This window comes from Staurois parvus, unplaced genomic scaffold (assembly GCF_062004578.1).
Source record: "Staurois parvus isolate SC_StPar_1 unplaced genomic scaffold, SC_StPar_1.0 ptg001853l, whole genome shotgun sequence".
Taxonomy (NCBI): Eukaryota; Metazoa; Chordata; class Amphibia; order Anura; family Ranidae; genus Staurois; species Staurois parvus.
In genome coordinates, this window is record NW_028319649.1 from 136,227 (window position 1) to 163,182 (window position 26,956).

Sequence of the window (26,956 nt, forward strand, 5' to 3'; positions counted from 1 at the left end):
GGGGGATGAATTGCTATATGGGGGATGAATTACTATATGGGGGATGAATTGCTATATGGGGGATGAATTGCTATATGGGGGATGAATTACTATGGGGGATGAATTGCTATATGGGGGATGAATTACTATATGGGGGATGAATTACTATGGGGGATGAATTACTATATGGGGGATGTATTTTCAGTTTTAAAAATGTGGCTCTCAAAATAAATTTCAATCGTGGTTTTGGCGAGATTTGGCTCAGTTGAAAAAAAAGGTTGCCCACCACTGACCTAAGGCTATGATTGTGATTATGACGATACACTGTGGCCCTGATTAACCCTTTGCTTACTGGGCCCTTAAACCCCCTTCATGACCAGAGCGCTTTTTGCAATATATGCAGTGTCGGATTTGTTTTAAATGTTGCAATGGTTTTGCGGCTCCCAGTCTTTTTTTCCCTCTCGGAAACGGGTCCAAGTGGATCTTTATGTCTTAAAGGTTGCAGACCCCTGACCTAGGAGGTCCTCCTTATCTAGGGGTAAGGGGGTACTACATAAAAAAAGCAAATGTTCACAAAACAACATATTCCTACTTCCGTTGATCAATATTAAAGCTTCTTCAAAGAATGGACCCACACCAAACGAACATATCCAAGCTATACAACTCAACTTTATTTAACAAGAAGCATCTTCTGTACAATAATGTACACTAAAAGAGAATCGGCTGTACAGTTATATACTATATCATACAATGTGCATTAAATAAAAAATATTTTCAGAAGCATTTCCTAGCCACATCCATTGCATCTATCTGCTGTTTCTGTGCATTTCTGTAATAAATAGCTAAGCTGATTTTTTCCTTTACACTTGCTTCTCCGAGCCTTGGTTTGTCCTTTTCACCAACGCTTCCCGGGTATCTGACTGCCACTGCTGCACCAGATCTGTCGGGGTTTTTCCATCCTATGTTGTACACAAAAGGGAAAACAATGTTATAGTATTAGTTAGTATGGGTCAAGGGGGAACAACTGTTTGCCTGTTTAGGGCAATGGAGGGGCCAGAAGAAAAACTGTTGTTAGGGCAAAGAAGGCACCAAGGTGGGCACCATTGCTGGACAATGTGAAATCAAGGTGCCAAAGGAATCACAATTGTTTTGCTGTGCCTAGGGCAATGGGTGGGTCAAGAAAGGTGCACCATTGTTGGGCTGTGCTTAGGGCAATAGAGAAGCCAAGGAAGACACTATGGTTAGGCTATGCTTATGGAAATCGAGGGGAAAAAGGGGCCCATTTTTGGTCTGTGCTTAGGGCAATGGAGAGGCCAAAGGAGAACTGTTGTTGAGCTGTGGTTAGGGAAATAGAGGGGCCAAAGGGGGGCACCATTTTAATCTGTGCTTAGCGAATTATAGGGCCAAAGGGATAACAATTGTTTTTCTGTGCTTAGCGCAATATAAGGGCCAGGAAAGGTGCCCCATTGTTGGGCTGTGCTTAGGGCGATGGAAGAGCCAAGGGAAAACCATTGTTGAGCTTTGGTTAGGGCAATGGAAGAGCCAAGGGAAAACCATTGTTGAGCTGTGGTTAGGGCAATGGAAGAGCCAAGGGAAAACCATTGTTGAGCTTTGGTTAGGGCAATGGAAGAGCCAAGGGAAAACCATTGTTGAGCTGTGGTTAGGGCAATGGAAGAGCCAAGGGAAAACCATTGTTGAGCTGTGGTTAGGCCAATGGAAGAGCCAAGGGAAAACCACTGTTCAGCTTTGGTTAGGGAAATTGGGGATCTGTGCTTAGCGAATTATAGGGCCAAAGGGATAACAATTGTTTTGCTGTGCTTAGGGCAAGGGGGCAACCATTGCTGGTCTGTGCTTAGGGCAATGGAGGGGCCACAGGAAAACCATTGTTGAGCTTTGGTTAGGGCAATGGAAGAGCCAAGGGAAAACCATTGTTGAGCTGTGGTTAGGGCAATGGAAGAGCCAAGGGAAAACCACTGTTCAGCTTTGGTTAGGGAAATTGGGGATCTGTGCTTAGCGAATTATAGGGCCAAAGGGATAACAATTGTTTTGCTGTGCTTAGGGCAAGGGGGCAACCATTGCTGGTCTGTGCTTAGGGCAATGGAGGGGCCACAGGAAAAACATTGTTGAGCTGTGGTTAGGGCAATGGAAGAGCCAAGGGAAAACCACTGTTCAGCTGTGGTTAGGGAAATCATTATAGGGCCAAAGGGATAACAATTGTTTTGCTGTGCTTAGGGCAATGGGGGGGGGGGCAAGGGGGCAACCATTGTTGGTCTGTGCTTAGGGCAATGGAGGGGCCACAGAAAAACATTGTTGAGCTGTGGTTAGAGAAATAGAGGGGCAAAATTGTTGGTCTGTGCTTAGGGCAATGGAGGGGCCAAGGGAGAACCATTGTGCTTAGGGCAATGGGGGGGGGGCAAGGGGGCAACCACTGTTGCTCTGTGCTTAGGGCAATGGAGGGGCCACGGGAAAACCATTGTTGAGCTGTGGTTAGGGAAATAGAGGGGGCAAAATTGTTGATCTGTTCTTAGGGCAATGTGGGGGGCCAAAGGAGAACCATTGTTGAGTTGTGCTTAGGTCATTGATCCATCTATGGAAAGGTATTACTACATGGTGATCACTTTGTGTAATTTGTGATGTAACTACAGAAGTTTTCTGATAATTCATCTTCCTATACAGGTTTCGGCACATTGGATCCCAAAGCAGTCAACCGCCAAGATTCACTGCATCAGTTTTAAGCAGATGTGCCAGGTTTTTGACCATAGACAAGATATGGGTCTACTGCTTTCATCCAAAAACATGGTAGCAGCAAACGTAGTCTTGGGGGGCATATGTTTTGGGGGCATCCCATTCATTTCTAGAGGTGAAAATCCTGCCAAAAGGGTACAGAGACAACAATAAAAACCTGTCAGAGGTTTTAAGCCTTCCCAACTCTAAAACAAAAGGCTAGAATTCTACTTGTAGCACCCTCCTAGTTAGAGTAGGCTGCAAGGTAAAATTAGCTCCTCGGTAAGCAGAGAAGCGGGGGTTGATTGCTTTGGGCTGTTGCGTGTCTCACATGCTGCTGTTCTGCTACTTCCCCGTCTTCTGGATATTTCCAGAAGTATAGTGGGAGGAAGAGCCGGACAAAGAGTCTGAATATTTATGGATCTCCGGCCAATCTCTGGGGAGGAGTACCCAGTTAGTGGCGGGAAAGCCCATACATGTTCTGAGGCCTGGCAGCCAAGGTGCAGAATTTTTGGGGTCCAGCCCTCTGGAGGAGATTCCAGAGCTGGGGGTTCTGCCCCTGGGGCAGAGGAGGAGAGATAGAGAGGCAGCTGAGGAATCTTGTGAAGACATCAAGGTCCCAGCTAGGCTTAGTTGGGGGCCTACCGAAAAAAGCCAGGGTGAGAGTCTGGATAGAGCCAGGAGAGCAGGAGTGAGGAAGCTCCAGTAGCAGTGCAACTAAGAGTTGTGCAAGACAGCCAGGAACGTGCTATACTGCCTGAGTGTGACCAGTGCAGCCCGGAGCTGTGCAAGACAGCTAGAGGAATACAGTGCAATACAGACTACATTTTGTATAGACCAGGGGTCTCCAAACTTTCTAAAAAAAGGGCCAGTTTACTCTCCATCAGACTTTAGGGGGGGGCAGACTGGTCAGTGGGAGTTAACAATGCCTCAGTGGGAGTAGTGCCCTATCATTGGTGTCAGTGGGAGGAATAGTGCCCTATCATTGGTGTCAGTGGGAGAAATAGTGTCCCATCATTGGTGTCAGTGGGAGGAATAGTGTCCCATCATTGGTGTCAGTGGGAGGAATAGTGCCCCTTCATTGGTATCAGTGCAAAAAATAGTGCCCCATCATTGGTATCAGTGGGAGGAACAGTGCCCCTTCATTGGTGTCAGTGGGAGGAATAGTGCCCTATAAGCGGTGTCAGTGGGAGGAGTAGTGCCCCATCATTGGTATCAGTGGGAGGAATAGTGCCCCATCATTGGTATCAGTGGGAGGAATAGTGTCCCATCATTGGTGTCAGTGGGAGGAATAGTGTCCCATCATTGGTGTCAGTGGGAGGAATAGTGCCCCATCATTGGTATCAGTGGGAGGAATAGTGTCCCATCATTGGTGTCAGTGGGAGGAATAGTGCCCCATCATTGGTGTCAGTGGGAGGAATAGTGCCCCATCATTGGTGTCAGTGGGAGGAATAGTGCCCCATCATTGGTGTCAGTGGGAGGAATAGTGCCCCATCATTGGTGTCAGTGGGAGGAATAGTGCCCCATCATTATATCAGTGGCAGGAATAATGCCCCATTGTTGGTGTCACTGGAAGAAATAGTGCTCCATCGTTGGTGTCAGTGGGAAGAATAATGCACTGTTGTTTCAGTCAGTGAATGGAATGGTGCCCCAAGGGCCAGATAAGAACAAGCAAAGGGCCACATCTGGCCCCCAGGCCACAGTTTGGAGACCTATAGACTGAGCAACCAGAAGCATAACATTCCTTATGTTGTACAGTTAGAGGTTGCTCGTGCTCCCCATTCCTATCCAAGTTCATGTCCCCAAAAAGAAATCCCTAGACTGATTCTTGAGCCGGTGGAAGAATGCTGTGTGCCTGGCCATGGGGGGGAAATAGGCCCACATAAACTGCGGCTCCTGGGGTGGTGGCGCTACATTTAGGTGTCAGTTTGGATTACAATTCAGGATTAGAAGTGGAGTCCTATTCCCGACGTATCCAGTGATGATTCTAAGGGTCACATCGGGTCTGAATGTTCAGGAATCCCTTCGGCTTGCAGTAATTTATTGAACAAAGAGTCACAATTCGTATTTCCCTACCTGTGGGAAGTCTGGTTTCTAGACATTTTCTGCTCTGTATGGGACACAAAGGCCGGATGATGGGAAATACTTACTCCATTCTTTGTCATCATGTTGGCTCCGTAGATTATCAGCATTTTTATAATCTTGTAGCGGTTAAGTCTGACAGCATCATGCAGTGCGGTGTCACCCTCCTGTAACAGAAAAGAAGTCGTCCTCAGTGTTTGTGTCATGTATGTCCTACAGACTCTGTAGCTGAAATCACAATAACTAACCTGGCTAGGCAGATAGGAATATATGATTGGGAAACAGAGACAGGTAGGGCCAGGACGGGGGGGGGGGGGGCAGAAGGGGTGGCTGCCCTAGGAGCAATGTACTGACTGACCATTTGGAAACTCTGGCACTGCCCGAGGGCCTGAAGTCAGTAGGGGGCCCCAGGAGATGCCCCTGGTACCTTTTCATAGGCTTTTTTGAGTTTGGGCAAGGACACAGGGGCCCCATGATCCCCTATTGCCTGGGGGCCCCATGAGTTGTCAGTCCACCCCTGCTGCAGGCATCACATTAAAGGGCGGACCGCGGTCCGGATCCGGACCGAGCCACTGTCCCATTCAGACCCACTGTTGAACCATTTATGAGCCTTCCTTCCCCCTGTCATTCTCAAGGCAGCACAGGGCTGGAGGCAGGATTGCAATGCACAGGGATCAGGCCAGGGGTGGACTGACCATTTGGGAACTCGGGCACTGCCCAAGGGCCCGAGGTCAGTAGGGGGCCCCATGAGATGCCCCTGGTTCCTTTCATAGGCTTTTTTGGGTATGGTTTGACTGTAGGCGAGGACACAGGGGCTTCATGATCCCCTCTTGCCCGGGGGCCCCATGAGTTGTCAGTCCGCCCCTGGATCAGGCACAGCTGCAGTACATGGAGAGCGGGAGCCGCATGTGTTCACTTTTGTGATATAAAATGAGGGGGCTGTGATGGAAAGGATCTGAGACTTTGACCCCCGGTTCACACCTATGCGGCCGTGTGGGCCGCGTTTTGCTCGGGCATGAGAGCCCATTCATTTGAATAGACTCCCGTGCCCCGTGACACGCAGGGAAAGAAGTCCCTGCACTTCTTTGGAAAACGCAGCCAAGGTTCCCAGTACGGTTGCAATTTCCAGGGCGAGCGGCGTGCCATCAGAACTAACGGCACCCACCCGCGGATCCGCAATTCTCTGTGCAGGTGGTGCGGCTGCACGGATTTTCGTCCGGATCCGCAGCGGCACCATCCGCACAGATGTGGACCGGGGGTGGCCAAACATGCAATTTGGACCTCTGCTGGAGGAAAATTGTTCTGATCTGACCTTAACCCCTTCACGCCTAAGGGTAAAGCCAGGGGCGGACTGACAACTCATGGGGCCCCCGGGCAATAGGGGATCATGGGGCCCCTGTGTCCTTGCCCAAACTCAAAAAAGCCTATGAAAAAGGTACCAGGGGCATCTCATGGGGCCCCCTACTGACCCCGGGCCCTCGGGCAGTGCCCGAGTTTCCAAATGGTAAGTCCGCCCCTGAGTAAAGCAAATCTTACTGCCTAAGCACAACTTTGCAACTTTGACCTGTGTTAGTAAAACCGTCCGTATCATCACAACTACTTCGTACATCCAGGTGGATTATACCGCGATTCGTTTCAGGACAAATTGGGCTTTCAGTTGGTGGGAAATGGTCATGGATATCTCCTGATTTTTTATTATGATTAGGAAAACTGGCCTAAAGTAGTAAAAAAAAAAAAAGTTTTTTAATTTAGCTGTGTGTTTGTTACTTCCATAACCGACCACCAAAGAACAACCCATAAATAAATTTCCCAGTTCTTGTCGATCGCAGCGATACCATATATGTGGATGTTATTTGTTGTTTGTACCCGGAGTACAGCCCAGAAGCAATAGCGCACATTTTGTTTTTTGGTGGGTTTTTTTGTTTTTTACCTATAACACACTGACGCCAATTTTTTATTTTTTTTTTTTAATTTTGACCTTGACTTTTGACCCTGACCTTGACCCCAACACGTACCCTGGCACTGAACTAGATCAAACCTTGATCTAGGTATTTTTTTTCTTTATTTTATTTTTTTATATTTATTTGTTTATTTATTTATTTATTTATTTTAAACAAACATTTTTTTCCCCTCTATGCTAGGAGTTAGGGCTCGTTCACACTGGACTTCTTTCTAACTCTTGCCAAACGCCCCTATAGCATTTGACAGGCGTTTGGGAAGCGTTTTTAGCGCTCCTCAAATGCTCCCCAAACGCCCTATGCGCCTTTTTGAGGCGTTTGCCAAGCGTCAAAACCGCACCACAAATGCCTATAATGAAGTTAAATGGTATTAACGCTTTGCAAACACCTCGGTAATGCCCCGCAAACGCCTGCCAGGCGTTTGAGGAGCGGCACCATAGACCTGAATGGGAGGCTTCAACTCCTCCTGACTGAACATGAGGCGTCAGTTTTGCCGTGACGCAACGTGAGGCGACGCTAAGGCTTTAGTGTGAGCAGCACTGTGGGCTGCCATGTGCAGAATTTTCATCGGCGTATGAGAAAAGTTAAAAATGCTTCCCAAACGCCTGTCTGACAAAGCTAGTGTGAACGTAACCTTAGAGAGATACAATGTATAATGGGATGTATGTAATGATACAATGTATAATGGGATGTATATAATGATACAATGTATAATGGGATGTATATAATGATACAATGTATAATGGGATGTATATAATGATACAATGTTTAATGGGATGTATATAATGATACAATGTATAATGGGATGTATATAATGATACAATGTATAATGGGATGTATATAATGATACAATGTTTAATGGGATGTATATAATGATACAATGTATAATGGGATGTATATAATGATACAATGTATAATGGGATGTACATAATGATACAATGTATAATGGGATGTATATAATGATACAATGTATAATGGGATGTATATAATGATACAATGTATAATAGGATGTATATAATGATACAATGTATAATGGGATGTATATAATGATACAATGTATAATTGAATGTATATAATGATACAATGTATCTCTCTCTTCCATTCATAGAGAGAGAAAAAAACCCAAGGGGGCCGGGCTGTACAGTGACTGATCACTGTGATAGCCAATCAGAGGCTATCACAGCGATCATGTGACTCGGAATCGGGAGCCCGATTGTTAGAACAGAACCTGGGGCTCTCAGTGACACCACGGTCTTTGTGCACGGCGCGCTCCCAGCAGAAAGACAAGTACACAAATATGCGGCCCCACGGAAAAAAGGCCAGTTCTGTGAGGCCGCATATTTGTCAAGGGGTTAATGAATTTGAATGTAATACCCCTGGTGTACTGTATGGCTGGGGGCGCCGGTGAGCTCATTCTGATGTGGGGTTCACACGTAATGAAGGGAGAGGGGGGCGCAGTTCGGCGTCTTTGCCCCGGGCGCTGGGTGGCCTTGTCCCGGCACTGGAGGGAGGATCCAAATATTGGGTCATTATCAATACCAATTCTTTCCTCGCCCAAATATGATAAAAAGAAAAATATTAAATCTGTATTTTTAAATGTTGCAACTCTATGAAGTTTTGTCCCTTTTAACAATCTGTTTTTTTCTTTTTTTTTTTTACACTTTCCAAACTCACATCTGTTTGCACATTTTCATGCCGCTGGGCATTTGCTGTAATGCAGCACCAGCAGGTTGGACGCATTTCGGCTATTTATAGAATCCTGAACGCTCCCCAGACTGACACATTTCATAAACCTTCCTATGTGATCAAAGGGAGCAAATCCTTGGTGGGGAACTGGACCCAGAGGACGGGGAAGGAATCTGGCCTAGTGCAAACAATCCTAATAAATCGATATACAATAATGTATCGTTAGTATGGATTCCCTGAGGTTCTACTTTTCTGTAGCCTCCCTAGCGGTCTGATTATGTCCATATTTCTGTGCTCAAAGCGGTACTTTTTTGCATGGAAATGTGTATTTTTTTTATTGTAGGCCTGTAATTTTTAGGAATAAGGCTGGCCATACATTATACAATTATCTGCAGATTTTCTGCCCAATTTCCTTTAGATTTACCTTCAACTATGTAGTGCAAGGGCCTGCCTAATTGGATACAACTGAAAGTGTTGTTTAGGTTTGTCCTCTTATTATATGGTTTTTGGTAAATCTAAACCAAAAATCTGCAGATAATTGTATAATGTATGGCCAGCCTTACTCCCTGAAATCTGTCCGGACAAGAGTCTAGTAACCATCCCGGGGAGGAGAAAACTTGAAACACGAAATCATAAATTATAATTTAATAAATAATCATAAAAAATAATAATAATATAATAATAAATGTAATTCAATAATATAATCACCGAAAACACTGAAATGTGAAATAGAGCGCCAAGTTGGCACATCGCTGAGCTCAGTCGCAGAATCGTTTTCAGTGTCTGATGAGGAATTTCCCCCACCAATCATTATCACTCAATTCTGCAAGTGGTTCTGATTTACTATCGCTGTTCTCTAGCCGGTCTAAAACCGCGTCTGACCTAAAGGGACGCTTTTTGGACGCCATGGACGTTTCTCAGTTTCCAGGCAGAAAGGGCGGTAAAAATGCAGGCAGGGCGCCGGACAAAGCACTCGGGACACAATGTATGTGAAATGGTTGGATACAGGAATGTTATACTATGTGATTTTAGTGAATGTCACTTTTACAACTTTCAAATTTCCCGCCAGTTCCGTCCCCCGTACGTCCCGACGTTGCAGGGAACGGAACCCGGAAGACAGATGCCGGCATCGGCCGGAGGACATTACAGGGGACACTGCAGGGGGGACATCGCGGGAGCGCAGGACAAGGTAAGTGATAGAGGGATCCCGGAGCAACGCTGCTGTGTATTCCCGAGTGTAGCTCGGGGGGGTTACTGCTTCTGGTACTGAAACTTTACCCCGAGCTACACTCAGGAATACCGCCAGGGAGGTTAAATCCTGCAATTTCACCAAATTGTGGAGTTTGCATGTTCTCCCTGTGCCTACGTGGGTTTCTTCCGGGTACTCCGGTTTCCTTCCGCACTCCAAAGACATGCTGGGAGGTGAATTGGCTCCTGTCTACATTGGCCCTAGTATGTGTATGTATGAATGTGAGTTAGGGACCTTAGATTGTACCCCCCTTGAGGGTTAGGGACCTTACATTGTATGCTCCTTGAGGGTTAGGGACCTTAGATTGTACACCCCTTGAGGGTTAGGGACCTTAGATTGTACTCCCCTTGAGGGTCAGGGACCTTAGATTGTACGCCCCTTAAAGGGTCAGAGACCTTAGATTGTACGCCCCTTGAGGGTTAGGGACCTTAGATTGTACGCCCCTTGAGGGTCAGGGACCTTAGATTGTACTCCCCTTGAGGGTTAGGGACCTTAGATTGTACTCCCCTTGAGGGTTAGGGACCTTAGATTGTACTCCCCTTGAGGGTAGGGACCTTAGATTGTACTCCCCTTGAGGGTTAGGGACCTTAGATTGTACTCCCCTTGAGGGTTAGGGACCTTAGATTGTACGCCCCTTGAGGGTTAGGGACCTTAGATTGTACTCCCCTTGAGGGTTAGGGACCTTAGATTGTACTCCCCTTGAGGGTAGGGACCTTAGATTGTACGCCCCTTGAGGGTTAGGGACCTTAGATTGTACTCCCCTTGAGGGTTAGGGACCTTAGATTGTACGCCCCTTGAGGGTCAGGGACCTTAGATTGTACTCCCCTTGAGGGTTAGGGACCTTAGATTGTACACCCCTTGAGGGTTAGGGACCTAAGATTGTACTCCCCTTGAGGGTTAGGGACCTTAGATTGTACGCCCCTTGAGGGTTAGGGACCTTAGATTGTACGCCCCTTGAGGGTTAGGGACCTAAGATTGTACGCCCCTTGAGGGTTAGGGACCTTAGATTGTACTCCCCTTGAGGGTAGGGACCTTAGATTGTACTCCCCTTGAGGGTCAGGGACCTTAGATTGTATGCCCCTTGAGGGTTAGGGACCTTAGATTGTACACCCCTTGAGGGTTAGGGACCTTAGATTGTACTCCCCTTGAGGGTTAAGGACCTTAGATTGTACGCCCCTTGAAGGTTAGGGACCTTAGATTGTACGCCCCTTGAAGGTTAGGGACCTTAGATTGTACTCCCCTTGAGGGTTAGGGACCTTAGATTGTACTCCCCTTGAGGGTTAGGGACCTTAGATTGTACTCCCCTTGAAGGTTAGGGACCTTAGATTGTACTCCCCTTGAGGGTCAGGGACCTTAGATTGTATGCCCCTTGAGGGTTAGGGACCTTAGATTGTACACCCCTTGAGGGTTAGGGACCTTAGATTGTACTCCCCTTGAGGGTTAAGGACCTTAGATTGTACGCCCCTTGAAGGTTAGGGACCTTAGATTGTACGCCCCTTGAAGGTTAGGGACCTTAGATTGTACTCCCCTTGAGGGTTCTATTTGGAAGCAGACAACTAGGACTAAGAGAAACCCGAAAGGAGGTTACCGAGCGACTAATGGGAAAGAAAAGGCTTTATTACTTATTTCAAGTACTTGTGTCACATCAATGTACTCAGCACTTTACATATATATTGTACATTCCCATCAGTCCCCGCCCCCGAGGAGCGTACAATCTAAGGTGTATTACAGTCAAGAAGTACAGGCGTACCTCGGTATACAAATGCCTCGGTTAACGGAATGTCCAAAAACACCAGTTTGCCACGATTTACCGCATTTTGCCTTTTTCAGTGTTTGAGCGTTTTTACAGCTAAAAACTCTTCTAGACTCCCACTAGTTCTGGGTTTTTTTCCAGCCAAAAAATGTTGATTCCAGTCTGTGTGTGTATGGACACCGAGGATAACATGCCGGGGGGTGTACCGGCTGTAGAACAAAACACCAAAAACAGCCGCTGTAAAAACATAAAGCCGCTGGTAACGTTAGCTGTGTTAAGCCACATTAAAAACAAAAGTTTTTCAGCTTTTTTATTGTTTTTGCATTAGCGTTTTTCCGCGTTTTTAGCATTTTTTTGTCACAAAAACATCCAAAAACTACGGTTTGTGGTGTTTTACTGCCTTTTTCAACATTAGAGCATTTTTACAGCTAAAAACTCTTCTAGAATCCCACTAGTTCTGGGTTTTTTTTCCAGCCAAAAGACATTGATTCCAGTCTGTGTGTGTATGGACACCGAGGATAACATGCCGGGGGGTTTACTGGCTGTAGAAATAAAACACCAAAAAAAGTCAAAAGGCAAAAAACGTCCAGTGTGCATGAGGACTAAGGCCGGGTCGAAAATCGTCCGATTTTTGGTCCGAAAATCCGACCTAAGAATGACCGGTCGATTTTCGCTCTGTTAATGGGGTCAATGGCACCAGCCAATTTTTGTGGTTCCTCCCCTTTTCGGTGATAGGCATGTTGGAAACTTTGTAAAAAACGACCGATTTTCGACTCAATGATGGTCATATCGTACGATCGTTTTTCCGAAAAGAATATGCGCCATGAGCCATGACCTGGAAGGAACAGAAGTGTCGCCTGTTATATGGGGAGAACTTTATGACTCGGTCGTCCAATTTTCGAAATCAATGATGACGCCATCGGATTACCGAGCGAACGACGTTTCCTATTTTCGGAGGAAAAATCGTTCAGAATTCGAACCATGTATGGCCTGCATTAGGCTCCTCTAGTAGTGAGCTCTCCATAGGGAACGATGGTCATGCCATGTGATGATAAGTGTGTGTGTCATAAATCAGGGCTCCCCCATCTCAGAGCATTCATGATGGCCATCAATCAGACGTGCACCACTTTTTATTGGGATTTCAGGGGTGTGGTCTGGATAGTGGGGTGCTGAAGGGATTTTATTGGAATTTCAGCAGTGAGGTCTGGATAGTGGGGATCTGAAGGGATTTTATTGGGATTTCAGGGGTGGGGTCTGGATAGTGGGGTGCTGACGGGATTTTATTGGGATTTCAGGGGTGTGGTCTGGATAGTGGGGTGCTGAAGGGATTTTATTGGGATTTCAGTGCTGGGGGTCTGGATAGTGGGTGGCTGAAGGGATTTTATTGAGATTTCAGGGCTGTGGTCTGGATAGTGGGGTGCTGAAGGGATTTTATTGGGATTTCAGGGGTGTGGTCTGGATAGTGGGGTGCTGAAGGGATTTTATTGGGATTTCAACAGTGAGGTCTGGATAGTGGGGATCTGAAGGGATTTTATTGGAATTTCAGGGGTGGCGTCTGGATAGTGGGGTGCTGACGGGATTTTATTGGGATTTCAGGGGTGTGGGTCTGGCTAGTGGGGTGCTGACGGGATTCTATTGGGATTTCAGGGGTGTGGGTCTGGATAGTGGGGTGCTGAAGGGATTTTATTGGGATTTCAGTGCTGGGGGTCTGGATAGTGGGGTGCTGAAGGGATTTTATTGAGATTTCAGGGCTGTGGTCTGGATAGTGGGGTGCTGAAGGGATTTTATTGGGATTTCAGGGGTGGGGTCTGGATAGTGCGGTGCTGAAGGGATTTTATTGGGATTTCAGTGGTGGGGGTCTGGATAGTGGGGTGCTGAAGGGATTTTATTGTGATTTCAGGGGTGGGGTCTGGATAGTGGGGTGCTGAAGGGATTTTATTGTGATTTCAGGGGTAGGGTCTGGATAGTGGGGTGCTGAAGGGATTTTATTGGGATTTCAGTGGTGGGGGTCTGGATAGTGGGGTGCTGAAGGGATTTTATTGGGATTTCAGGGGTAAGGTCTGGATAGTGGGGTGCTGAAGGGATTTTATTGAGATTTCAGGGCTGTGGTCTGGATAGTGGGGTGCTAAAGGGATTTTATTAATATTTCAGGGGTGGGGTCTGGATAGTGGAGTGCTGAAGGGATTTTATTGGGATTTCAGGGGTGGGGTCTGGATAGTGGGGTGCTGAAGGGATTTTATTGGGATTTCAGGGGTGGGGTCTGGATAGTGGGGTGCTGAAGGGATTTTATTGGGATTTCAGCAGTGAGGTCTGGATAGTGGGGATCTGAAGGGATTTTATTGGGATTTCAGGGGTGGGGGTCTGGATAGTGGGGTGCTGACGGGATTTTATTGGGATTTCAGGGGTGTGGGTCTGGCTAGTGGGGTGCTGACGGGATTTTATTGGGATTTCAGTGCTGGGGGTCTGGATAGTGGGGTGCTGAAGGGATTTTATTGAGATTTCAGGGCTGTGGTCTGGATAGTGGGGTGCTGAAGGGATTTTATTGGGATTTCAGGGGTGGGGTCTGGATAGTGGGGTGCTGAAGGGATTTTATTGGGATTTCAGTGGTGGGGGTCTGGATAGTGGGGTGCTGAAGGGATTTTATTGAGATTTCAGGGCTGTGGTCTGGATAGTGGGGTGCTAAAGGGATTTTATTAATATTTCAGGGGTGGGGTCTGGATAGTGGAGTGCTGAAGGGATTTTATTGGGATTTCAGGGGTGGGGTCTGGATAGTGGGGTGCTGAAGGGATTTTATTGGGATTTCAGGGGTGGGGTCTGGATAGTGGAGTGCTGAAGGGATTTTATTGGGATTTCAGGGGTGGGGGTCTGGATAGTGGGGTGCTGAAGGGATTTTATTGAGATTTCAGGGCTGTGGTCTGGATAGTGGGGTGCTGAAGGGATTTTATTGGGATTTCAGGGGTGGGGTCTGGATAGTGGGGTGCTGAAGGGATTTTATTGAGATTTCAGGGCTGTGGTCTGGATAGTGGGGTGCTAAAGGGATTTTATTAATATTTCAGGGGTGGGGTCTGGATAGTGGGGTGCTGACGGGATTTTATTGGGATTTCAGGGGTGTGGGTCTGGCTAGTGGGGTGCTGACGGGATTTTATTGGGATTTCAGGGGTGTGGGTCTGGATAGTGGGGTGCTGAAGGGATTTTATTGAGATTTCAGGGCTGTGGTCTGGATAGTGGGGTGCTGAAGGGATTTTATTGGGATTTCAGGGGTGGGGTCTGGATAGTGGGGTGCTGAAGGGATTTTATTGAGATTTCAGGGCTGTGGTCTGGATAGTGGGGTGCTAAAGGGATTTTATTAATATTTCAGGGGTGGGGTCTGGATAGTGGAGTGCTGAAGGGATTTTATTGGGATTTCAGGGGTGTGGTCTGGATAGTGGGGTGCTGAAGGGATTTTATTGGGATTTCAGGGGTGGGGTCTGGATAGTGGAGTGCTGAAGGGATTTTATTGGGATTTCAGCTGTGGGGTCTGGATAGTGGGGTGCTGAAGGGATTTTATTGGGATTTCAGTGGTGGGGGTCTGGATAGTGGGGTGCTGAAGGGATTTTATTGGGATTTCAGGGGTGGGGTCTGGATAGTGGGGTGCTGAAGGGATTTTATTGAGATTTCAGGGCTGTGGTCTGGATAGTGGGGTGCTAAAGGGATTTTATTAATATTTCAGGGGTGGGGTCTGGATAGTGGAGTGCTGAAGGGATTTTATTGGGATTTCAGGGGTGGGGTCTGGATAGTGGGGTGCTGAAGGGATTTTATTGGGATTTCAGGGGTGGGGTCTGGATAGTGGAGTGCTGAAGGGATTTTATTGGGATTTCAGCTGTGGGGTCTGGATAGTGGGGTGCTGAAGGGATTTTATTGGGATTTCAGTGGTGGGGGTCTGGATAGTGGGGTGCTGAAGGGATTTTATTGGGATTTCAGGGGTGGGGTCTGGATAGTGGAGTGTTGAAGGGATTTTATTAGGATTTCAGTGGTGGGGTCTGGATAGTGGGGTGCTGAAGGGATTTTATTGGGATTTCAGCGGTGGGGGTCTGGATAGTGAGGTGCTGAAGGGATTTTATTGAGATTTCAGGGGTGTGGTCTGGATAGTGGGGTGCTGAAGGGATTTTATTTAGATTTCAGGGGTGTGGTCTGGATAGTGGGGTGCTGAAGGGATTTTATTTAGATTTCAGGGGTGTGGTCTGGATAGTGGGGTGCTGAAGGGATTTTATTTAGATTTCAGGGGTGGGGTCTGGATAGTGGGGTGCTGAAGGGATTTTATTGGGATTTCAGGGATGGTTGTCTGGATAGTGGGGTGCTGAAGGGATTTTATTGGGATTTCAGCAGTGGGGGTCTGGATAGTGGGGTGCTGAAGGGATTTTATTGGGATTTCAGGGGCGTGGTCTGGATAGTGGGGTGCTGAAGGGATTTTATTTAGATTTCAGGGGTGTGGTCTGTATAGTGGGGTACTGAAGGGATTTTATTGGGATTTCAGGGGTGGGGTCTGGATAGTGGGATGCTGAAGGGATTTTATTGGAATTTCAGGGGTGGGGGTCTGGTTAGTGAGGTGCTGAAGGGATTTTATTGGGATTTCAGGGGTGGGGTCTGGATAGTGGGGTGCTGAAGGAATTTTATTGGGATTTCAGCAGTGAGGTCTGGATAGTGGGGTGTTGAAGGGATATTATTGGGATTTCAGCAGTGGGGGTCTGGATAGTGGGGTGCTGAAGGGATTTTATTGGGATTTCAGGGGTGGGGTCTGGATAGTGGGGTGCTAAAGGGATTGTATTGGGATTTCAGGGGTGGGGGTCTGGATAGTGGGGTGCTGAAGATATTTTATTGGGATTTCAGGGGTGGGGTCTGGATAGTGGGGCGCTGAAGGGATTGTATTGGGATTTCAGGGGTGGGGTCTGGATAGTGGGGTGCTGAAGGGATTGTATTGGGATTTCAGGGGTGGGGGTCTGGATAGTGGGGTGCTGAAGGCAGAAGTTCAGGAGTGTCTATAGGGTATCCATATTCCTACTTAAAAAGAAAAAAAACAAAGACTTACTCTGTCCTTGGAGTTGATATCCACCCCGGTGGCAATAAGATGCTCCACTACATCTGCATGACCGGTACGAGTGGCAACATGCAGAGGTGTACTCAGAACCTGAAACATGTCATGAAAAATGAAAGAGAAACATCAGAAATCTACAGTTATTGGATAATTTCACCATTAAACAGAATTTTTATTAAAATACGGTTCCATCTACAACTATAGACCTTTCGGCACTATTCCTCCCATTGACACCAATGATGGGACACTATTCCTCCTCCAACTGACACCAATGATGGGGCACTATTCCTTCCACTGACACCAATGATGGGGCACTATTCCTCCCACTGACACCAATGATGGGACACTATTCCTCCCACTGATACCAATGATGGGGCACTATTCCTCCCACTGACACCAATGATGGGACACTATTCCTCCCACTGATACCAATGATGAGGCACTATTCCTCCCACTGACACCAATGATGGGGCACTATTCCTCCAACTGACACCAATGATGGGGCACTATTCCTCCCACTGACACCAATGATGGGGCACTATTCCTCCCACTGATACCAATGATGAGACACTATTCCTCCCACTGACACCAATGATGGGGCACTATTCCTCCCACTGATACCAATGATGGGACACTATTCCTCCCACTGATACCAATGATGGGGCACTATTCCTCCCACTGATACCAATGATGGGACACTATTCCTCCCGCTGACACCAATGATGGGGCACTATTCCTCCACTGACACCAATGATGGGGCACTATTCCTCCCGCTGATACCAATGATGGGGCACTATTCCTCCCACTGACACCAATGATGGGGCACTATTCTTCCCACTGACACCAATGATGGGGCACTATTCCTTCCACTGACACCAATGATGGGGCACTATTCCTCCCACTGACACCAATGATGGGGCACTATTCCTCCCACTGATACCAATGATGAGACACTATTCCTCCCACTGACACCAATGATGGGGCACTATTCCTCCCACTGATACCAATGATGGGGCACTATTCCCCCCACTGACACCAATGATGGGACACTATTCCTCCCCCCACTGACACCAATGATGGGGCACTATTCCTACCACTGACGCCAATGATGGGGCACTAATATTTTCTCTAATAACTGATGCCAGGACATTTTCTACTCCCACTGACCACAGGCCACCCCCCCCCCCCCCCCCCCGAAGGTCTGAAGCACAATAAACTGGCCCTTTGTTTAAAAAGTTTGGAGACCCCCCCCCCCCCCGATGTAGAGTAATTATTTATTTCCTATAATCATCAGCTCCATCTAGTGGCCATAATGCAGTATTTTCCCAATTCAGTTTTAGAAATGAGGAACATCCGACCCGGAGAGACGAATAGCCATCACATTCGATTTTCTTGGCATGCACAGAGAACGAATTTTAAATGCCGTTCTCCAGGTTGAAAATCTCCAAAAATTTTTGTTATACATAGAGCCCTCAGAGTGACACTGTACATCAGTGTGTGTGGCCGGGAGTCATACCTTGTCTTTCACATTAATCTCAGCTCCGTGGTCCTGAAGAAGCTTCACAACATCGATCTTCCCTCCACGGCAGGCCCAGTGAACAGCCATGCAGTCCAACTACGAGGCAAAGAAGAGATCGAATTTTCATTTATCGTTCCTTTCATTTCAAAGATCTGCGCAATCTACAACACACGGCTAGAACTTGGTATGGAAAAGACGAAAAATCGAAAACAAGAAGCTGACAGATGCCCGCCGTGAACAACCCTGCGTCTGATTGGACAGCCCTGTGAAAGCCGTGGCCAGAGGGAAGCAGAGCCCTCAGTTACATTAGGCTCCATTCACATCTGAGCGTTGCATTTTTCTGTGTTTTTCGCACACATTTTAGTGCGGTTTTACCATGATTTTTTCACATTTTTGCACATTGGCATTTTTCATTAGCCAATAGAGAAAAATATCATCTGTTGCATCATTTTTTTGCTAGATTTTTCAGACTGGCAGAGAGGGGTGGAGGACACTGAGTGGAGGCCAGTGGAGGGATTGGTAGAGAGGGGTGGAGGACACTGAGTGGAGGTCAGTGGAGGGATTGGCAGAGAGGGGTGGAGGACACTGAGTGGAGGCCAGTGGAGGGATTGGCAGAGAGGGGTGGAGGACACTGAGTGGAGGCCAGTGGAAGGATTGGTAGAGAGGGGTGGAGGACACTGAGTGGAGGTCAGTGGAGGGATTGGCAGAGAGGGGTGGAGGACACTGAGTGGAGGCCAGTGGAGGGATTGGCAGAGAGGGGTGGAGGACACTGAATGGAGGCCAGTGGAGGGATTGGCAGAGAGGGGTGGAGGACACTGAGTGGGGGCCAGTGGAGAGATTGGTAGAGAGGGGTGGAGGACACTGAGTGGAGGCCAGTGGAGGGATTGGCAGAGAGGGGTGGAGGACACTGAGTGGAGGCCAGTGGAGGGATTGGCAGAGAGGGGTGGGGGACACTGAATGGAGGCCAGTGAAGGTATTAGCAGAGAGGGGTGGAGGACACTGAGTGGAGGCGGATTGGCAGAGAGGGGTGGGGGACACTGAATGGAGGCCAGTGGAGGGATTGGCAGAAAGGGGTGGAAGACACTGAATGGAGGCCAGGGATTGGCAGAGAGTAAGGTGGATGAGTCTGGCAGCAGCAATCATGATAGACTGAAGAGGTGATAGCCTGCGATGAGGTCGGCCAATGAGGAGGGGGTTACAATAGTCAAGGCGAGATATAACCAGGGAGGAAATAAGTTGCTTAGTGGTTTCCGAGGTTAGGAACGGCCGTGTCTTGGAGATGTTGCGGAGGTTGGAGATGTTGCGGAGGTGAAGTCTACAAGATTTGGACAGTGATTGGATTTGGGACTGAAAGGACAGATGGGAGTCCAGGATTACACCTAGTACCCCGGCATATGGGGAGGGACTGATGGTTGTATTATTGATCTTGATGGAGAAGTTGGGGGAGGGGGCACAGGCTGGAGGAAATAGTATGAGCTCAGTTTTGGAGAGGTTGAGTTTGAGGAAGTGGAGTGACATCCATGTCGATATGTTGCTTAGTAGGCTAGCGATGTGGGCGGAGACTGAAGGGGTGAGGTGAGGGGTAGACAGATAGATTTGCGTGTCATCAGCACAGAGATGGTAGTTGAAGCCGTGGGAGTTTATAAAGTGACCAAGGGAAGAGGTGTAGATGGAGAAGAGAAGGGGTCCAAGGACAGAACCTTGAGGGACCCCTATAGAAAGAGGGAGTGAAGAGGAGGAGGCAGTGTTATAGGTAACACTGAAGGAGCGCTGCGATAGGTAGGAGGAGAACCATAGTGGCCATTGGTTGGGATGAGTACGGAGTAGTGTCCATTGGTTGGGCTGAGTATGGAGTACTGGCCATTGGTTGGGATTAGTATGGAGTAGTGGCCATTGGTTGGGATGAGTACGGAGTAGTGGCCATTGATTGGGATGAGTACGGAGTAGTGGCCATTGGTTGGGATGAGTACGGAGTAGTGGCCATTGATTGGGATGAGTACGGAGTAGTGGCCATTGGTTGGGATGAGTACGGAGTAGTGGCCATTGGTTGGGATGAGTATGGAGTAGTGGCCATTGGTTGGGATGAGTATGGAGTAGTGACCATTTGTTGGGATGAGTACGGAGTAGTGGCCATTGGTTGGGATGAGTATGGAGTAGTGACCATTTGTTGGGATGAGTACGGAGTAGTGGCCATTGGTTGGGATGAGTACGGAGTAGTGGCCATTGGTTGGGATGAGTACGGAGTAGTGGCCATTGGTTGGGATGAGTACGGAGTAGTTGCCATTGGTTGGGATGAGTACGGAGTAGTGGCCATTGGTTGGGATGAGTACGGAGTAGTGACCATTTGTTGGGATGAGTACGGAGTAGTGGCCATTGGTTTTAGCAGTTAGTAGATCATTAGTGAGGTTTAGTAGGGCAGTTTCAGTTGAGTGTAGTGAGCAAAAGCCAGACTGTAAAGGTTCAAGAAGGTTGTCAGTGAGGGAGGAGCTCAGTAGATTGTAGACTAAGCGTTCTGAGAGTTTAGAGGTAAATGGCAGCAGGGAGAGGGGTCTTAAGTAGTTCAGGTTGGTGGGGTCCAGGGAGGGCTTTTTAAGTATGGGAGTGATGTGCGCATGCTTTAGAGGGGTTGGGAAGGGACCAGTAGAGAGGGAAAGATTGAAGATGTGAGTGAGGGAGCATAGGATTGAAGAATAGGGTGACCGTAGTAGTTGTGAGGGGACAGGATCCAGGGGGCAGGTAGTGAGACGAGCTTCTGAGAGAACCTTAGTGACCTCTTCGGTAGTAGCAAGGTCAAAAGAGGAAAGTGTTGAGGGAGGTTTAGTATAAGGTATGCTAAGTGGGATGGATGTCTGTGCAGTGGAGATGCCCCTAAGAATTGCGTCAATCTTGTTTTTGAAATGATTTGCAATCTCGTGAGCAGTGAGTGAGGTGCTGGGTGGAGGTGGAGAAAGTAGAGAGTTAAAAGTAGAGAAGAGCCGACGAGGACTGGATGACACGGTATCAATAAGAATGACAAAGTAGGCTTGTTTGGCAATATGAAGGGAGGAATTGTATGTTAAGAAAGCAGCTTTATATCGGGTGAATGCTTGGTGGGATTTGGTTTCACGCCACAATCACTCCAGTGCAGGACTATGTCTCTTAAGATGTCTGGTGTGGTCAGTCTGCCAAGGTTGTAATGGCCGGGGCCTGATGCTTCGTGTTGTTGAAGGAGCAAGCGAGTCTAATGCAGATGAAAGTGAACTGTTATAGACAGCAGTGGCCAGGTCAGGGCAGGACAGGGGAGAGATTCTGTCATAGAGTTGGTCAGTTGCAGAGTGGAAAGGAGCCGGGTTCAAGTTGTGAAGGTTTCTGCAGGTAATTGTTTGCCGCTTGGAGGGATGAGTGTTTGAAGACGAGGAGACTGTGAAGGTGATGAGATTGTGATCAGAGAGAGGAAAGGGTGTTTGTGAGGTTGTAGGGAGTGCAAAGATGAGAGAAAACAAGGTCTAATGTATTCCCATCAGAGTGAGTGGAGGACGGTGTCCATCAGAGTGAGTGGAGGACGGTGTCCATCAGAGTGAGTGGAGGACGGCGTCCATCAGAGTGAGTGGAGGACAGCGTCCATCAGAGTGAGTGGAGGACCATGGAGGACTGTGTCCTTCAGAGTGAGTGGAGGACGGTGTCCATCAGAGTGAGAGGAGGACCATGGAGGACTGTGTCCTTCAGAGTGAGTGGAGGACGGTGTCCATCAGAGTGAGAGGAGGACCATGGAGGACTGTGTCCATCAGAGTGAGTGGAGGACGGCGTCCATCAGAGTGAGTGGAGGACGGCGTCCATCAGAGTGAGTGGAGGATGGCGTCCATCAGAGTGAGTGGAGGACGGCGTTCATCAGAGTGAGTGGAGGACGGTGTCCATCAGAGTGAGTGGAGGACGGTGTCCATCAGAGTGAGTGGAGGACGGCGTCCATCAGAGTGAGTGGAGGACTGTGTCCATCAGAGTGAGTGGAGGACTGTATACATTGTGCTAATGCAAAAGATGAGGTTAGGTTGAAGAGTTGGGATGTAGCCGGGTTGTTGACATTAATGGGGATGTTAAAATCTCTGAGAATGATAGTGGGTAGTTCAAAGGTAAGAAAGTAGGGTACCCAGGCGGAGAAATCACCAAGAAAGCGGGACACGAGTCCAGAAGGCCGATAGATCACTGCAATCCTCAGAGAAATGGGAGAAACAGCCGGATGCAGTGAGAAGAGAAGGATAGAGAGGGAGGGTTATGGAGGACTTGAATGGTGGTCAGTGGCGATAGAAGCAAACCAACCCCTCCACCTTTCCGACCACTGGGTCTGGGTGAGTGGGTCCAGAGAAGGCCTCCATAGGAAAGTGCTGCGGGAGAAGCAGAGTCTGATGCTTGAAGCCAGGTTTCTGTAATTGCTAGTAGGTTAAGGGAGCGGGAGACAAAAAGGTCATGGACAGAGGGGAGCTTGTTACAGACAGAGCGGGCATTCCAGAGCGCACATGAAAAAGGGAGGGTGGTTTTTGGGAGCACAGGGACCGATATTAAATTGAGGGGATTGCGGCTATTCCATATATAGTATTTTTTCATTATTTTCTTCTTATTCATTTATTTATTTTGTTAGGGTTAGGGTGATAATAATAATAATAAACACCTAAACCCAAACAAAAAAAATATTTCATAATAATATAAATAATAAACAAATGTAAAATAAATACACAAATAAATAAAAATAAGCATAAATAAATGTAATAAATAATTAAAAATAATAAATAAGTGTAAAATAAATACACAAATAAATAAAAGTAAGCATAAATAAATGTAATAAATAATTAAAAATAATAAATAAATGTAAAATAAATACACAAATAAATAAAACTAATCATAAATAAATGTAATAAATAATTATTAATATTAAAAATAATAAATAAATGTAAAATAAATACACAAATAAATAAAACTAATTATAAATAAATACTTGTGGGTAAACGCGATATAATCCACCTGGATACACCAAGTAGCTGCAGTGACGATATGTATGGATTTACTAATGCGTCAAAGCTGCACAACCGCGTTGAGGGGGTTAGGATTTGTTTTTCCTTCGCCATGAAGCAGTTAAATTCCGATGACTTATTGGTTATAGAAATATTGAGGATCAAGTGTTGGGAAAAGCCGCACTTCCGTGTTTTTCTGCGGACCAGGCAGGTCGGCCGCGGGTGTCATGTATGTGTTTGGTTCTGATGGGTGACCGTGTTATTCTCCGTCCCATCTCATTGCCATACCCGGTCTTTGAAGTTGACGGACGCTCCGCTGTCCAGGAGTTTCTTGACGATCTCTATGTGACCCTCGAGCGACGCTCTGTGAAGGCCGGTCCGCCTGAACTGCAACAAACAGACAGCAACGTGAGCTCATAGACATCGATCGACCAACCTCAAATCAAAGTTCTAAAAAAGGAAATTAAAAAAAAGAATTCTCCAGGATCCCCCTGTATGTAGGACGGTAGCCACCCTCGCTAGTTCTCTCCTGGGATGGACTGCGGACTATGGAGGGACTATGGGGGGACTATGGGGGGTGTAGTGTGCATATAGCAGTGCGCACAACCGCAACCAACATGTGCTGCTCGTCCCCAACGAAGGGAAGCGAGGAGGCAAAGGAGAGGTTTGGAGGCTCACGGAGAACATAAAAACACAGTAAAAAAAGTATGGATTATTTTTGAGGATGAAGGATATCATTTAGGACAGGGGCGTACCCACAGGGGTCACAATTGTAACCCAGCCCCATGTTGCAGGGTGCCAGTGCGGCCCCCCATGTACGGCTGGATAGGAGGAGTAGCAGAGACAGCTGAATAGAGAGGTATCAATCTCTCCATTTTCCTCCTGCAGTCACTGAACACCTGCGGAAGGGAGAGGAGGAGAAGTCGGCATTCAGCGGCTGCAGGAGGAACATGGAGAGGTTGATTCCTCTGTATGCATCTGCCCCAGGTGCTCTTCCTATCCAGCTTCTTCCTGCTGCCCCCTGCGCTCTCTGACACTCTCCCCCTTTGTGCTCTCCAGTGGGTTCTCACCATGCTCTCCGGCGCCCCCCATGCTCTTCAGCGCCCCCCGTGTTCTCCTGGTGGACCGATCACTCCCGCCCAATGCTCTCTGGCGGTTCCCCTCCCCGTGCTCTATGGCCCCCTGTGTGCTGTATTACCCCATGCTCTCCAGTGCCCCCCTTTGCTGTCTGGCGGCTCTATTCCCTGTGCTCTCTGGCCCCCTTTCTACTGTATTGCCCCATGCTGTCTGGCGCCCCCCCCCCGTACTCTCTGACGGCTCTATTCCCTGTGCTCTCTGACCCCTTTCTACTGTATTGCCCCATGCTGTCTGGTGCCCCCCCCGTACTCTCTGGCGGCTCTATTCCCTGTGCTCTCTGGCCCCCTTTGTGCTGTATTGCCCCATGCTCTCCGGCGCCCCCCCCCCGTACTCTCTGGCAGCTCTATTCCCTGTGCTCTCTGGCCCCCTTTGTGCTGTATTGCCCCAGTCTCTCCGGGGCCCCCCCTGTACTCTCTGGCGGGTCTATTCTCTGCACTCTCTGTCCCCCTTTTGTGTTGTATTGCCTCATGCTCTCTCGCGCCCCCCTCTGTACTCTCTGGTGGGTCTATTCTCTGCGCTCTCTGGCCCCCTTTGTGCTGTATTGCCCCATGCTCTCTCGCGCCCCCCCCCCTTGTACTCTCTAGCGGCTCTATTCCCTGTGCTCTCTGGCCCCCTTTCTACTGTATTGCCCCATGCTGTCTGGCCCCCCCCCCCCCCCGTACTCTCTGACGGCTCTATTCCCTGTGCTCTCTGACCCCTTTCTACTGTATTGCCCCATGCTGTCTGGCGCCCCCCCCCCCCGTACTCTCTGGCGGCTCTATTCCCTGTGCTCTCTGGCCCCCTTTGTGCTGTATTGCCCCATGCTCTCCGGCGCCCCCCCCCGTACTCTCTGGCAGCTCTATTCCCTGTGCTCTCTGGCCCCCTTTGTGCTGTATTGCCTCATGCTCTCCGGCGCCCCCCTCTGTACTCTCTGGCGGGTCTATTCTCTGCACTCTCTGTCCCCCTTTTGTGTTGTATTGCCTCATGCTCTCCGGCGCCCCCCTCTGTACTCTCTGGTGGGTCTATTCTCTGCGCTCTCTGGCCCCCTTTGTGCTGTATTGCCCCATGCTCTCTCGCGCCCCCCCCCCCTTGTACTCTCTAGCGGCTCTATTCCCTGTGCTCTCTGGCCCCCTTTGAGTTGCATTGCCCCGTGCTCTCTGGCGCCCCCCCCCCCCCCCCGTACTCTCTGGCAGCTCTATTCCCTGTGCTCTCAGGCCTCCTTTGTGCTGTATTGCCCCATGTTTTCCAGGGGGCCCCCCATGCTCTATATTCAGCTGCCCCCACTGCTCCTCCTATCCATCTTCTGTCTACTGACCCCCTGTGCTCTCCAGTCCCTTTCATGCTCTGTGACGCCCCCCATGTTCACCAGTGCCCCCCTGTGCTCTGCAGCGGCCCGCCTCCACCCCCCGTGCTCTCTGATGGCCCCCCCTTCACTCTTTCCAAGACCCCGCCCCCCTCCTCCCCTGCAGCTCTGTTGGGTTCCCCCCTCCCCTCTCCCGCTGGCTGCTGCATGGAATCTGTCAGGATGGAGAGCGGTGTCATTTCTGTCTGCTGCCTCCTTCCTCTGCTATCAGCATGAATCATGTGAAACTTCCCGCCCCCTGCTTTCTGAAATCTCAGACAAGCTGTATAAATTCTGGACTTTGAATGGACGTAGAGAAGAGAGGGCTGCAGATAAACAGGTACAACTTATGTAGGAGGATTTGTCTCATCTCTGTGTATCCCCTGAGGCCGGTCACCTCACTGGGGATATGGAAGGATTTACAACCACTGTACCATACAGTATATCCGGAGTAAGAATGCTGATTATTTTATTTATTTCTTTTTTTAGGTAAGCTCATAGTAAGTGGCAGTTTAGTAGTGTCAGTTCTGGTTCACACAGAGCGACTCGGAGACCTTCAGACCTGCAGATCCGTGTGATTTGGATGTTCGATGTCACTGCCACTTCATGCAACCGAAGTCAATGCAAATCTCAATGAAATCACAGAAACGCAGTGCAGGAACCTTCATTCAAAGTCACTGCGACTCGAGTCACAACAACTTCAACCGTTCCATTGCTGCAAATGGGGTGTGACTTGTCATGGGTCACTGTACACTCCGTGTCCCCCCCTATGTTCCCTGTCTTTCCTGTGTTCCATGTCCCCCCTGTGTTCTGTATCCCCCCTGTGTTCCGTGTCCCCCCTGTGTTCCGTGTCCCTCCTGTGTTCCGTGTCCCCTCTGTGTTCCATGTCCCCCCTGTGTTCTGTGTCCCCCCTGTGTTCTGTGTCCCCGCTATGTTACGTGTCCCCGCTATGTTACGTGTCCCCGCTATGTTCTGCGTCCCCCCTATGTTCCGTGTTCCCCCTATGTTCCGTGTCCCTCCTATGTTCCGTGTCCCCCCTATGTTCCGTGTCCCTCCTATGTTCTGTGTCCCTCCTATGTACCATGTCCCTCCTATGTTCCGTGTCCCTCCTATGTACCGTGTTCCTTCTATGTACCATGTTCCTCCTATGTTCCGTGTCCCTCCTATGTTTCGTGTCCCCCCTATGTACCGTGTTCCTCCTATGTTCCGTGTCCCTCCTATGTTCCGTGTCCCTCCTATGTCCCATGTCACTCCTATGTACTGTGTTCCTCCTATGCTCCATGTTCCTCCTATGTTCTCTGTCCCACCTATGTTCCGTGTTTCTCCTATGTACTTTGTCTCTCATAAGTTCCTTGTCCATTCTACGATTCATATCCCTTCTATGTTTCATGTCTCTCATATGTTCCATGTTCCTCCGATGTTCCGTGTCCCTCCCATGTTCCGTGTCCCTCCTATGTTCCGTGTCCTTCATATCACCCTCATATCGTGCTGCGGA

General features: G+C 48.5%; 1 protein-coding gene across 1 annotated transcript in view; it reads right to left on the bottom strand.

The window, feature by feature from the left end:
• Positions 1–628: 628 nt before the first annotated feature.
• ANKRD2 (ankyrin repeat domain 2) overlaps positions 629–26,956 on the bottom strand; it is a 46,267-nt gene continuing 19,939 nt past the window's right edge. Inside the window, exons 5-9 of the mRNA XM_089664196.1 lie at positions 23,292–23,390; positions 18,019–18,117; positions 16,497–16,595; positions 4,854–4,952; positions 629–938 (exon numbers count right to left, since the gene is read on the bottom strand). Of these exons, the coding sequence (XP_089520322.1) occupies positions 840–938; positions 4,854–4,952; positions 16,497–16,595; positions 18,019–18,117; positions 23,292–23,390 (495 nt within the window). The 3' untranslated portion in view covers positions 629–839. The remainder of the gene's footprint in view (positions 939–4,853; positions 4,953–16,496; positions 16,596–18,018; positions 18,118–23,291; positions 23,391–26,956) is intronic.